The sequence below is a fragment of the Pelodiscus sinensis genome, chromosome 3 (genome assembly GCF_049634645.1).
Source record: "Pelodiscus sinensis isolate JC-2024 chromosome 3, ASM4963464v1, whole genome shotgun sequence".
Lineage (NCBI taxonomy): Eukaryota > Metazoa > Chordata > Testudines > Trionychidae > Pelodiscus > Pelodiscus sinensis.
In genome coordinates this window covers 166,897,644-166,912,417 of record NC_134713.1, presented here as the reverse complement: position 1 = coordinate 166,912,417, position 14,774 = coordinate 166,897,644, and the positions used below count along the sequence as shown (strand labels likewise).

Sequence of the window (14,774 nt, the reverse complement as noted above, 5' to 3'; positions counted from 1 at the left end):
CATCCAGAGCAAAGAGTAACCTTACCGCGGGGAGGCCCCTTATCCTGCCTGCCCCGGGGCCGCCCGACACTTGGCCCTCCTGTCCCAACCCAGGGGAGGTGGGACTAGAACCCATGACCCTGTGGGTTCTCAGTTCCTGTTGGCCAGAAACTGGCCAGTGAGAACTGAGAGATGTTGCTGGGGGGTGGGGCAGTACACGAAGCTTCCCCTCTTTTTCCCCAGCATCCAGAGCAGAGAGCAGCTAGCTGTTTAAAGTGTGAGTGCTCTGTGCCTAAGGGTCCTGGCGAGGCAGCTGTGAGTCGGCTATGGCAGCTTGGCAGGCCAGATTCAGCCCACAGGCCACATCTTGCCCACTCCTGCCCTGTTGTATAGTCTTACACAATTAGCTTCCTGATGGAGATTTACACCTTCTTTAAGCTTGTCTGACATTTGCCACTGTTGAAGACAACATACTATACTAGAATATCCATTGGCTTAACCTGATATGGTAATTTCAGTATTGTTGGGACAACATTCTGATGCCTTTCTGTATCATGCTGTGATCTTTAGGACCACCACCTGCTTCTGACAGTGATATTGGAAAACTGCATGCACATACACCTGTGGATTTGTGGAAAAAAATATTCAACAAAACATTTCCACCTAAGGTAGGTATTTTTAGTTTTGCTGAACAGCTTCTTTCCTCATTCAGAACAAATGAGTAATGCCTTCCATCTGTGGAATTTTGAGGCAGTCCAGAGGTGTTGCTGGAAACTGCATGATTAAAAGTCTATCCTTCAGTTCTGGCCATCAGAACTTCTGCTTCTGGTGGCAGAGCCAGTTAGCAGTTCAATTTCTCCTGACTGCTTTATTTTATAACTTAATTTTTATTTGCTTTTGTGCAGTAGTGACTTAATTTAAACTTCTAAGTCAGGGATACTCAACACACAGCTTGTGGCCTGCACAGTGTGGTTTGGGTTTACACGGGGTTCAACACATGGCCTGTGGGTGGGATCCTTTGAACGTGGCCTCCATTGGGAACACGCTTCACAATGGCAAGGTGTCTTCCCAGATGGGGTGAGCATTGAAAGATGCAAGTGGATGGGCTGGCTGGAACAGACAGGTACAGGGTGTCAGCATTTCTAGTCCCCAGGGAGCAGGTGCCAGGAGCACCAGGACATTGTGTGAAAGAAGCTATTTGCATATATATTTGCATGTATATGCAACTGAACTTAAGTTGCAGCCCTTGGCATGTGCTGTGAGTATCATTGTGGCTCCCGTGGCTTCCAAAGTTGAGTAGCCCTGTTCTAAGTCCTCATTTCCTTTCCTCAACTGAAGAATAAGTTTGTGTTATATTTATGCTTTAATCCCTTGGTTTATCTGAAACACCACTCCTCAAGTGGGTTTCTCTCTTACTCCTCGTTCTTTCCCTGAATAAGAAAAGTTCCGCAAGCACTGACTCAGATTCAAGACATGCTGTCGGCAGCTTTTCTGATGCCTCCCTCCTACCACTGTGTGGGGCTTTGAGTTGAACTAATATAGGCATGCTAGGCAAGCAGCAATTCCGCTGTGACAAGCTTTGACCAGGAGCATGAAAAATCCAAAGGAGATGCAAGCCCTTCTGCCGCCTGCTATGGAGTAAGCATGGCAAACTCCAAGAAACTTCAGGTCCCAAAAGACAAAGCAAACATTCCTTTCATAAGTGTTCCCTTTGTAGAAGATTGGATTGTTTTCTTAAAGATCTGCTCTAAGAATTTGTGGGGGAAATTCTGGGCTCAGTGTGATACAAAGCTTGGACTAGATGATCACAGTGGTCCTTTCTGGACTGAAAATCTAAGAATAAGGAAGTATTGTTAATGAACAACAGATGTAAAATATTAAGGTATACACTTTTTTTCTTGTCTTCTCATCCTGAGGGAACGTTTGCTGGGTCTTTTCTACTATATTAGGCTCTGTAAGAGTTAGGGATATAAAAATGTGTTTAAAAATGTTACTGTGTATCTGCTGAAAATCATAGCAGTTGTATGTGGAGCAAGCTCTGAATTATAAAGCTTAAATAAGCTTTATATGGCAGAACCTGCGGCAAAGCCTCTACAGAAGCAGGGCAGCAGCATCTCATTTCCAGGAGCGGGGTCAGCAAGAGCTGCTGGCGACCCAGCTCCTGGGGAGAAGGCATCGCTGTGTCAAAGGCTCCTCTTCTGGAGGGGCCCCTACTGGTTAACCAGAGCTGCAAAGCCTCACCCATTAAAGGTGAGGCTTACTGGTTAACCTTTTACATCCTTGATAATAATCGTATTGTATATCAGGTTGACTGCCCCACTCTTCCTGCAGCAAGTCTGGGGTTATAGAAACACCTCTTGCGTTGGTGAGGTCCTGTCCCATGAAGCAGCATAATGGGAATTGTGTATGTCTGCTTTTCAGTCCATGGGCCCTCATTCTGCCAGGAAAAGAAGCTTAGAATCTGAAGGATGGGAATGGATTTCTCTCCACTTCTCCATAGGCTGGCTTTTCATTAGGCATATGGTGCACTGTAGGCAGTTGCTCTCCAAAATAGAGATACAGTAGGACTCAATTCCTCATGCAGCTTCACCATCATGGAATTATGGTGGGGAGGAAGGGAGTAAACTCCCATGTTCACGGTAACTCCTCATTTACTGATTTCAAGTCTAGGAATGTGAACATGAAGTCAACTGTATGATTAACAGATAAGCCTGGCATTATCAGTTGATCCTATAGACTATGTGCATTTCCCCACCCCTTGCTGTCCCTGTATCAGAGGCAGCAAGGGTAGGGGGGGAAGGAGGAAACTGGTGCCCATGAACACCCATGAGCACTGGATCCCAGGGAGCTGCCTTCCCCCCTACACACTGCTGCCTCTGATAGGGAGCAGCATGGAAGGTGAGGGGGGAAGGCGGGGAGTCAATACATGTGGAGAGCTGGCAACATGGAAACAGAGCTCACCCTGGGCATTCTGGTGCAGTTCTTGGACTTCCTGCTGCAAGCCTGCCAGCAATGGCTGGAGGCTGCCTGGCACCACCTGGTGCACATCAACCCCCTGCCTCTCCTCCTGGCCTCCCTGGGGGCTGTGGAGGAGCCGCAGCACCGCCCGGACGCCAGCGTGCCCCGCTGCATCTGGTGTCTGGGCACCAGCAGCGACTGGTGGGACCGCATCGTCCTGGAGCGCTGGGGAGACAGACAGTGGACCCAGAACTTCAGGATGAAGAGGGACACCTTCCTGGAGCTCTGCGAGTGGCTCGCCTCTGCTCTGCAGCAACAGGACACTCATGTGAGGCCCGCCACCCCCCTCCAGAAGCGTGTGGCCATCGCCCTCTGGAAGCTCTCCACGCCGGATACCTACCGATCCGTCGGGAACCAGTTCGGCGTGGGGAGAGCCACCGTCGGAGCAGTGCTCATGAAGGTACAGCACACACCGGCCACTGGGCCGAGGGGGCGGGGGGAGGCGGCTGCAAGGAGGGGATGGGCTGCCCCAGGGAAAACGGGGGTGGGTGAGAAGGCAACAGTGCCCTGCATGGGAGGGTTCGGTCTGTCCCGGCCGTACTACACGCCGCCCACGGGGGTTGTTTCTGGGAGTGGGGCGCGGGGCAGTGCCAGGGAACGAACACTCCCAGCTACCCGGGTGCCACAGTGATTCGCGGTTTGCTGTGTCTCTCGGCAGGTGGTCAAGGCCATCAACTGGGTGCTGCTCCGCAGGGTGGTCCGCCTCGCTGACCTGGACGCCGTCATCCGGGGGTTCGGCGCCCTCGGCTTCTCCAACTGCGGAGGGGCCATCGACGGGATGCTCATCCCCATCCATGCCCCGGAATACCAGGCCTCCCAGTACATCAACTGAAAGGGGTACTTGTCCATGCACCTGCAGGCCGTGTGTGACCACCGGGGCCAGTTCACGGACATTAATGTGGGCTGGTCCGGCAAGGCACACGACGCTAGGGTGTTCCGCAATTCCTCCGTGTGCCAGCGGCTGCAGGCCGGGACCTTCTTCCCCGACAGCCACATCAGGGTTGGGGACGTGGACATGCCCGTCTGCCTGGTGGGGGATGCAGCCTACCTCCTACAGCCCTGGCTCATGAAGCCATACACGGGGCACCTCAACCCTCCCGCCAGACCTGCAATGCCAGGCTCACCAGGGCCTGCATCATGATCGAGGGGGCCTTCGGACGCCTGAAAGTCAGATTTAGGTGCCTCCTCACCTGCCTCGACCTCGCCGAGCACAATATCCCTCCCGTGGTGGCAGCATGTTGCATGCTCACAATTTGTGCGAGCGGAAGTGGGAGGCTTTCCTGCCAGCCTGGATGACTGAGGCTGAGCGCAGGCTGGCCACTACGCTCAGCACCGCCGCTGTCCGGGAGGCCCAGCGGGGGGGCCGTCCAGATCCAGGAAGCCCTGTGGGAGAGCTTCCAGGTGGAGGAGGAGGACTGAACTCTCCCTGCATACCCCATTGGGGCCTTCTTTCACCCTCCCCTCCTTCTCCTTTCCCCTCCCTAACTCCCCTTCCTAATGTAAAATAAACACACCTGTTTTGCCAACAAAAATCTCTTTTTATTTTACGTAACTGGGGTGGGGGGGGGAGGAATGAGGGTGGGAGAGGGGAGGGGGAAACCTGGGAGGAGGGAGCTAGAAGGGGGAAGAAGGGGAGGAAAGGAAAGGAAAGCTCAGGGTTGGGGGTCCTGCTGGCTCTCCCGTCTCGCAGCACTGCAGGGGTGGGAGTTTCGGGGGGGAGTGGGTGTGGAGGGTGGGGCAGGAGGGACGTGGGGTGCGGAGGAAGCGGGTGGGAGCAGGGGTGGGAGGAGGAGCAAGAGCTGGGACAGCCGCATGGGCCGGAGCAGGAGGAGGCAGGAACCTGTCGACCAAGGTCTGGAGGTGGCCTCTGAGGGCACGGCCCTGCTCCTCCAGCGCCTCCAAACTCCGCTGCCGCAGCCGCAGGTCCTCCCAGACCCAGTGGCCCTGGGTGTGGAGCAGGTGCCGCCGGTGGTAGTCCTCCAGGTTGCGGGAGCGCACGGTCCCTGGGCTCCCTCTGCCCCTACCCCCCCGTACACATAAGGGGAGCATGATGGCACTCCCATGTGGAGCCCTCCTCAGCCTCGGACAACACAGCTGATGTGCTCTGTGGGATGCCTTGGGGGTCATAGGTCCTGGGCAGGCTTCCTGGCTCTCGGCGTCCTCCTCCTCTTCCTCGGTGTCAGGGACGGGTCCCTCTGCCCCGGGGTTGATCACCACCCGGGGGACATGGATGGTGTGAGCCCTGAGGATGTGGTCCAGGGCCTCAAAGAGAGGGCAGGCCTCTGGGTCGGCCCCTGGCTGGCGGGCCCTGTAGGACTGCTGCAGGTCCTTGACCTTGCAGCGGACCTGCTCCCGGGTCCACATGTGGCCTCTGGCAGCCATGCGGCTGTAGACGGCCATGTTCCTGTGGCTAGTGCAGAGATCATGGACGTTGGAGGCTTCCCCCCAAACCTCGATGAGGGCCATGATCTCCACACTAGACCAGGAGGGCGCCCACCTCTTGCAGCCCCAGGCAGGCTCCTGTGAGCCGCCAGCCTGGTCCTGGGAAGAGGCGGAGGGCTGGGTGGCAGCAGGTGGCTGGCTCATCCCGTGCCAGCTGCTGGGTCTGCTGGCTGGGTGCTGGCAGGCTTGCAACTGGCACAAGCAGTGTAGCCAGACCCTTTAAGGGCTCCAGGGCCGGGAGGGGGCAGAAGAGTTTTCCTGGTTGTGCCCAGAGTGGCCACCAGGGCAAGCTGGGAAGGGCTAGCCTCCAACTAGTTCGAATTACAGCCCTTAATTCGAACTAGGCTTCGAATGAGGTTTACCTAGTTCGAATTAAGCGCTCCACTAGTTCGAATTAAGTTCGAACTAGCGGTTTCTATGTATAGACGCTATGAAAGGTAATTCGAACTAACGGCTGTTAGTTCAAATTAACTTTTTAGTGTAGACATACCCTATCACAGGAAGAGAAGAATCTACTCTCCTTCCAGATTGTTTGCATACAGATTCCAGAAAAGAGAGCTGAGATTGCCTTTTGTTTGCTCAGAAAGTCTGTTTTTATGCTTGATTGATCACTAAGGAAACTCCATGGATCTACTGAAAAGACCAGACTGCTGAGGATGAATCTTGCTGCTTTGCAAATGAATATATTGCATTGAATTGTTTTAGTGATGGATAAATGCTTATTTTTTTGCATGCATTTACAATAGCTGTACTATGTTCTTCAGACTTTTTACTAAATATTCTGATAAAGCACTGAATATTAAACTTTATTAATTGGCGGTTTTATCCTTTTTTATTAAATTTCAGAGTACTAATGACTTAAAAGATGTCAGTGACCCTGCCCAGGATCCACAGTATGCTGAGTATGAAGTTGATGCAATGAGAGCTCAAAAGAACCAGGTACATTATTGTGTTGCTGCTGACATTTATAAGGTAGTTAGAGTGTATACTCATAGAATCTGCATTTGACGTTTTGAAAACCAAATTGAAACCATTTCACCCTAGTTGGTTGATCTTTCTCCTTTCTCTGATTGTGAACACATGTAAACATTTTCTAAAAGTCCTATGTCTTGTTGGTTCAGACATGAACAGTTCATTCACTACCTTGTCAGGTATGCTTCTAACACTATTGTTATCAAAACAAAATTTTCTTTCAACATAAGCAGTTGAATCTGTTCCCCTAGATTTGGCCTTCAATTCTGTCATGTTTTGGAAAAATGGAAAGATTGATTGCACACATTTGGGTTCATTGATCCTCTTCTGCCAGGAAGGGTATAATAAGGCAGGAAAATAAACTGTGCAAAAATTGCATGCTGGTTGTAAGTCAGGACAGAGGTGTTCAGTCTCATTTATGTTGGTTTGCCTTGCAGTCGTTTTCAGGAAGGGATTGTTGTAGATCAGGATTCCCATCTGTTTTCACTTCTTGCTCTTTTATGCAAGATCAGAGGCCAGTAAAGTAATCTCCATCTTCAGTATGAGTAAAGATGAGTCTTGCTCATCCTTTTGATTGTTCATGTCCAACTAAGCTGACAGTACTTTGATTTTAAAAGAAGGGGGTCTGCTGACTGTGCACTTTCTATTAGAGACTCTTGATTGTGTAAATAGTTCCTCCTTTGTCCCACCCGAACCCAGTGAGGCATTAGTAACAGAACAAAGGAAAAAGAACTCAGGAAATGGTGACAGGGTGTGCTAATTTTACATTTGTTTTTTTCTGTACTTTTTATTGTACATTGTTGTTTGTAAAGGGTACTGGATTGATGGTCTTGGTAACTGACGTTCATGATTAACAGCACAGGGAATTGGCAATATAAGTTTCTCCACTCTATCCTGACATTTTATTTAAGCCCTGAATTGTAGGAGCCACATATAGGTGTGAAAGGGTAGTTCAGTCTGTTTCCAATTTATTCCTAAACATTTCTGCTCTGCATTCCAACAAGTTTGGCATTTGGATTTGGTGCTCACTGAGAACTTGCCTCAGACTGTCAAGCATTTTTGAGGAATTTTGTTTTATTACTTCTTGGGTGATAAAACATAATTCCTGAAAAATGTATGTTGTGAAAGGAGACTGGAGAATGAGCCCACCCTGCATTCACCCCACAGCAGTAGTATCTGTCTCACAGGACTCCCCTCTATGAATATTGTGACCTGGCACCTGCCTGCCCTCAGTGGCGCTATGACCCCATGTAACAGGTCACAACTCTTAGAAACTTTTGCCCAATCCTGCAAAGCAGGAGCTGCAGGATGAGATTTTCATTTAATGTTTTATTTGTTGCATTCTTTTTCATTTTATATTGTTTTAGTTAATGTTTGCAAAAGACATGGGATTGCTTACAGGACACCAGACAGCCATCAGGTGGTAACAAATTTTGGTTATCATTAATATGGTCTAGCTTTTTATCCTATTGGGAATCTCCTGAGCCATCCAGTCCTACTCTGATTATTCAGAGTCTCAGATTATTCAGAGTCTTAGAAAGCTTAGGCCTTGCATAATATTTTCTTCTTGGGGATAGGTGCACATCACTTGTTGTAATGTTTTTATTTAGTAAAATTTCATATTTTGATTGTGAAACTTTGATTCATGCAGTTCTGTTAGATACTTTGTTTCGATAGGTGAAGACTCTTTCACTCAGCTTTGGTACGTTGTGCAAAACTAGACGAGGTTATTTGGTTTAAAGTGGGTTACTTTGGTTTAAGCAAAGTTATCAAACAGATCTAAAATGGTAGATGTGGAGGACCTTTGAAAAGCTATGACTATAAAAGTCTACACATCATAGCTTTTCCAGTCACCTCTCCTACATGAAATGTATGTTTACATAAATGCACTGCAACTATCTAAATTAGTCCTACATGTACTGTAACTAATTTAATTGTTTAGCGTGCCTGTAGAGATGAACCAAATGATTATATTAATACTGCTAGTGATATAGTGTTTGTTTATTGCCTAGGAATAATCTGTAAGTAAATATGCACACTGTAGACTGATTCAGAAATGCTAGGTTATGTGAGGCAATTAACCTACAGTTACCTGTCCAAGAATGTGAATATAAATCATACTGTATGATATGAAAAATAAATGAGTTTAAAGAATTCCTTATGGACTATGAACTTACATGATACCTGTATTTAATTGGTAACCCAATATTGTGACTGTATATGTCTGTTATTTTAACAGTTGTCATTGCATATTAAAGCAATTTTAATCTATATGCTAATATGGAATTTATGCGGTAATTTCAAACTAAGTATCTTTAGCTTAAAATTCTATTACACTTGTTATTATTTTTATCTAGTAAAACAAGATACTGGTAAGTGTTGATTAAATCATATTGAAAATTAATTTTCTGGGTTTAAGCTACAAAAAGACTGGTTTTTGAAAGATCTCCCTCTTTTTAAGGGAATTGGAAATCAGTTCAGCTTCTTTTAGTGGTACTGTTACAAGAAAAATCTAGGCATTAAATGAGACATTTCATTCAAAAGAAAATTACTTTTAGTTATCTTCTGTTATTTCCTTAAATTTTCTATACTTACGTTCAGTTATTATAAGATTATTGTGACTTTTGTAGTATGTTTATGAAAATAACCTCTTATCGTCTTTGAATTTCATTTGATGTTAAATGCAGTAAGATAGCCATGTACATCTAAAAGTAAACAGTGCTCTGGTTATATTCAATTTTTAAATGTCTCAGGATTTTGCGTAACTATGTGAAAAAGGAATGGTTTTAGCACCCAATCTTAACATCAAAATATTAAACATTGTAGACGTCTAATTTTCTTTCCTTTTAGGTTCTTTTATTCAATATATTATTATTAAGTACAGAAAGGAACATTTATACCAAAAATTATACTCTTTGTGCCCTGTATTCGATCTGGAATCATGGACCCTTTCTGGACAGCGGTATCCCACGCTGTCATCTGACAGAGATTCCCATTCACTCTCTCAGGGAAAGAAGCACTATGGCAAAAAGGCAACAAAGAAGCTGGCTCCGACTTCCCTTTCTCAGGAATTTGCTAACTTGGCTGACTTCATTGGTATTGACCAAACCAAGACCATTCACTCATGAGATAATGGGACTATCCAGTCCTGTTCTGAGCCAAAGACTCTAAGTGCATCATAGCAGAAAAAGGCACTAAATAGAGTTCTATGATACCTGCCTCAGTAACACTAGACCTGCTCGAACATGTGATACTGAGCCCCTTGTTAGCTCTACAGGCTGAGATACCAACTTCTACCTCTACGGTGCATGACATATGACCTACAACTTTAGCAAAGGCATTGATACTGCTGACAATGCTCGGTACTATTGCTCTCGGTACTGTAGCAGTTCCCCCCACTATAAAAGATGTTATACTTTCTTTGGCACGGGAATCGGTACTCTAGCACATTTCATACTGAACCAACTCACCACGTCACCTAGATCAGTTTCTCCTTTATCCAGTGATGAGGGCAATAATGACGAAGGGGAAATCTCCTCCCCATCACTCTCTGCTATTCACACAGCTACCAGACCAGGTCCTGCATAGCACCATGAATATCAATTAGGACCTAAAACTCAAGACTGGTAAAGACACCCATGGATGCTACCACTCATGCCATTTCCACTATAATAGCTTTACTGGAACCCATTACCAGAGGAATTTTTCTTCATTCTCTGTACCTGGAACCTCTGAACCTCCAGACTAGGCAGTTGAGTAATTAGAGGAAACTTTGGATCAGGAAGTCACACCAGCTACTAACTTTTCATTCTCTTCCCCAGATGAAACTATCATGACCTCATCACCCACCATGTGGGATGACTTTAAACAGTTTCAGGCACTGTTTAATAGGATTGCATTTTCCCTGGATATACTGCTGGAAGAAGTAGCAGAATCCTAACATAAATTCTTGGACATCTTCTGGACTTTAACCTCCTCCGCCTTCCCAGTAAACAAGGTTCTTATGGACCCAGCCAAGACCATCTGGAAAACCTTGCAACAATTTCACCCGTCTGAAAAATAGCAGATTAAAGTATTAAGTCTCTTCCAAGGGGAATGAATTCCTATTTTCACACCCCCACACTAAACTCTTTGGTGGTGGAGGCAATGGAATAATTGGGGTAGGCATCACCATTCCAGTTCTACCCCATTTGACACCGACTGGGAGAGGATCTTTTTGGGTGCAAAATCTATTAATCAGTGACTATACAGTTTAGGATTCTAAACTATGAAACACTAATGACCAATTACAACCATTCAGATTACTCAAAGCTGTCTGACTTTGTTGAACATATACCTGAGGACAATTTCCAGCTTGCACAGCTATAAAAGCTTCACTGGACTCTGCAGATATGGTAGTATATTCCATCTTCACTGCCATAGTGATGCAGTGAGCTTCTAATAGGCTGCAGGTTGCCCATTAGTGGTCTGGTCTGTCCAATTTTGTGTGGATTCATTGATTCATAATCGGCAATTCTCTGTTAGTGTGGGGAAGCATGCCCTGCACAACTAGCGCTTGAAAATAGTACACTGGTTCTCTGCCATCAATTTCCAGGATGCATATTTCTACAGAATGATACATCCCTCCCACAGGAGGTTTCTGGGGACAAATAATTTTCAGGACAAGGTATTCCCTTTCAAATTATCTAGTACTCCATCAGTACTCTCAAAATTTCTTTTGGTGATTGCTGCCTACCTCCAAAGAAAAGGAGTCATAATGTTCCCCTATTTGGATGATTGCTTACTCAAAGCATGACTTGAGAAGAGGCACTAGAAGCTATTCAAAAGACAGTAGCTCTCGTCACACATGTAGGTCTTCAAATAAATGAACAAAAATCAACACTCACATCTATGCAGAGACTTATCCTCCAGGAATTTATCTAGCTCTTTTTTGAGCCCTGTTAAAGTCCTGGCCTTCTCAACATCCACTGGCAAGGTGTTCCACAAATTGACTGTGCGTTGCATGAAGAAGTACTTCCTCCTGTTTCTTTTAAACCTGCTACCTATTAATGTCATTTGGTGACCACTAGTTCTTATGTTATGGAAATAAGTACATAACTTTTCCTTATTCACTTTCTCCACACCAATCATGATTTTATAGACCTCTATCATATACTCCCTTGGTCTCCTCTTTTCTAAGCTGAAAAGTCCCAGTCTTTTTAATCTCTCTTCATATGGCAACCGTTCCAAACCCCTAATTACTTTTGTTGCCCTTTTCTGAACTTTCACCAATGCTAAGACATCTTTTTTTGAGATGAAGAAACCACATCTGTAAGCAGTATTCAAGATGTGGGCATACCATGGATTTATACAGAGGCAATAAGATATTGTCTGCCTTATTCTCCATCCCTTTTTTAATGATTCCTCACTCATCTACTTCTGCCTCCCTTCCCCACAGGAGTCCAAACCAAGACCTAGACAACTGCGGACAGGGCCAGCCCAAGCCCTTTTGGCGCTCTGAGCCGGGGCGTGCGGTGCTGCCCCCGGGCACAGAGCGCATGCACCCTAAAATAAAATTTGCCATTGCCGTTCTCATTAAACAAGATAGTAAAATAAGTAAATATAAGCACTAATATTTTTAGAAAGACCTTCTGACTGTAGTTTTCCTATTGAGTCATTGCACTTTCTTAAAGACATTTATTTTTATAAATGTGTTACCTATTATGTACATTTTTCGTTTTTTCAATGTTGGTTAAATGTTCTTACAAATCTAGTACAACTCTGATTATTGGAATGGCCGATAATTCTTACTATATAATGAATTGTATTTTCTGGTATATACTGGATTGCATATTTTGTTTGCAGTTGTATACTCAGTTTTATATTTCCATTAAATTGATTGACGTAGATTACATTTTTATAGTCAGTCATACATTATACATACACATAACATGTAAGAGTTCTATATACTGCTTCTTTCCTAAAAGGACCCAAAATTCTAGGGAATCTCTCCTGAAGCTCTTTTCCACATGGGCATTATAACTTCCTATAGGTGAGAGATCTGCCTCTTGCCACACTGTGCAGCTCTGCTGAGGGGGTGGGCAGGACTGAAATACTTGGTGCGCACCCACGCAGGCATACACCGTACAGGGAACCCTGCTCTCTCCCTCACTAGGCACCAGAGATTCTTAGAAAGAGAGGAGGACACCTAAGTATCTTTCATGATGTGGCACAAAGTGCCTAAATGATAAATAGTATTTGATTTTCATCTGTGTGCATCTGTTAACCACTATAGGTATTTTTTTAAATCATATTTGCTAAGAATCTCTGATTGAGCTCTATTTACCTTTTTGGGGTAAACAAATGGAATGGCAACACTCCTTCTTACAAAAGACTATAAAATACAATTACAAACCTGTTTTCCTGAAGGCATTCGAAAATACCTCAGACCTTCAGAAAATGAAGGATTTGAAGAATTGGCATCAGCCAACTTGTTGGCTCCCTTGATCATGAAAGATGCAGACTTTGGTAAATATGATGAGAAATATTTTGGTTGTGAAATGTTATTGGGTGTACAGATTAGCTAGGTTGTACTGAAATAACATTTGATTTGAATACTAAAAATAGCTTTAAAATCCATAAGAAGATTCAAAGCTTGGTGATTGTACACTCTCCTTAAAAAGGGCACATATTTAATTCATATTTTATTTCCATATTCCCTTTTTAGAGAAATCTTCTCCATTCCAATATTATTTTAGCTTCTCTCTCCCATTATTCTCCACAAGCCTTATAGACAACATTTCTATTAAACACAAACAAGTGTGTCTTTCATGTCAATCTCCCATGTCAGGTACCCGAATAACTCCTGTGAGATCTCTATAGTTTTAGCTAGTGCATTCCATTAAAATCAGGATTAGGGATGTAAAAGCATAGTCGATTAACCGATAAGCAAAAGCCTATAGGTTAATGCTATAGACTACGTTCATTTCCGCCCTCCCTCCCTCCTCACTTGCCAGTAAATTTTTTTAGCAGGATGGCCAGCAGCCTGGCTCAGTCCTGGCTTGCCACGGGTCCGGGATCTACCCTTGCTGTGGCTCTGTATTTAAAGCATATTAGGAGGTGGGCGGGCAGGCAGCCCAGCTTCATTCCAGCTCGTGCTGGGTCTGGGAGCTCAGACCACCTCCTAGACAGGGGCTGCTGCCACCCTGTGCCGCTGCCTCTTTATCAGAGGCAGCAGCACAAGGCAACAGGCAGCTGGTCCACAAGGGGAGCTGGTTTTTAAACTGGCTTCCTTCCCGGACCAGCTCCCACCTGGCAGGGGTCTTCCCAGGAGTGAGGCCAGAGCGCACTGGCTATTGCCCCCACCCCCAGGGGACTATAGAATAGTCGACTAACGATAAGAATTAATGAGGTTACTCGACTGTTCAATCAACCGATATTTAACATCCCTAAATCAGGATACCAATTATATGACACTTGCCCGGTATTTATGCTAATCCAGGGGTGTCCAAACTTTTTTCAAAGAGGGCCAGATTTGATGAAGTGAACATGCGTGAGGGTCGACCATTTTGCCTGACATTCTTTGAACCATTAAAATTAAATGTAAATTAACTATTTTATGCAAAGTTTATTGCAAATGGCATACTTTTCATTTCGTCACATGGATGACAAATCTAAACAGGTGTTAAATCACTCTGCCTTTCATATCTGAAGGCCAGATGAAAAAAGAATCCAGGAAGCTGAAATATATGTCAGGAACATTGTAAAGTACATTACATATTATTGGTAATAAAGGTTGTCTGTCAACTTTTAAGTTAAAAAAATATGAACAGGAACATAACACCAAGTATACATGTTGTGTCCAAATATATTTAACTGATTTAGACCAACTGACATTAACTGAGATTTTACAATGTATTCATCTCAATACATATGGATTCGTGGGGGCCATAAAAGATAGATATTGCCAAATTACCTGTGGGGCCGTATTAAACCGGAACACGGGCCGCAATTGGCCCGCGGGCCGGACTTTGGACATGCCTGTGCTAATCACTCGTTTGCGTTCACCTTTTTTTCCTCTGATTTCCCTCCATCCTTGCAAGCTACTAGAATGCTTCTGCCCCCAGTCAGATTTATAACAGTTGCTGGCCTGTGATTTCTGCAGACTGGCTCTGGAATTTGCAAAGGTTTCTAGCACAGTTGTTCTATCCCTTTATCTAGTTTCAGAAAGGATGCCTGAAATCCAGAGTACTCTGTCTCTTTGCCTTTTTTTTTTCTTCTTAAAACATGTTAAACTAGTGAGTCCTGATTCTTAACAGGTCTGCTAAATGTAAAATAGGTTCTCTTTCACTTCCTTGAATAGAAGGGCTGGCTCTTCAGCTCCT

The 14,774-nt window shown here is 45.2% G+C and overlaps 1 protein-coding gene across 5 annotated transcripts in view; it reads left to right on the top strand.

Annotated features, from left to right (window-relative positions):
- Positions 1-14,774, top strand: part of DYNC2LI1 (dynein cytoplasmic 2 light intermediate chain 1) — a 51,099-nt gene that overhangs the window by 27,243 nt on the left and 9,082 nt on the right. For all 5 annotated transcript variants that reach the window (XM_075925427.1, XM_075925426.1, XM_075925425.1 and 2 more), the window contains exons 11-12: positions 550-647; positions 6,286-6,378. In XM_075925427.1, coding sequence (XP_075781542.1) covers positions 550-647; positions 6,286-6,378 — 191 coding nt within the window. The remainder of the gene's footprint in view (positions 1-549; positions 648-6,285; positions 6,379-14,774) is intronic.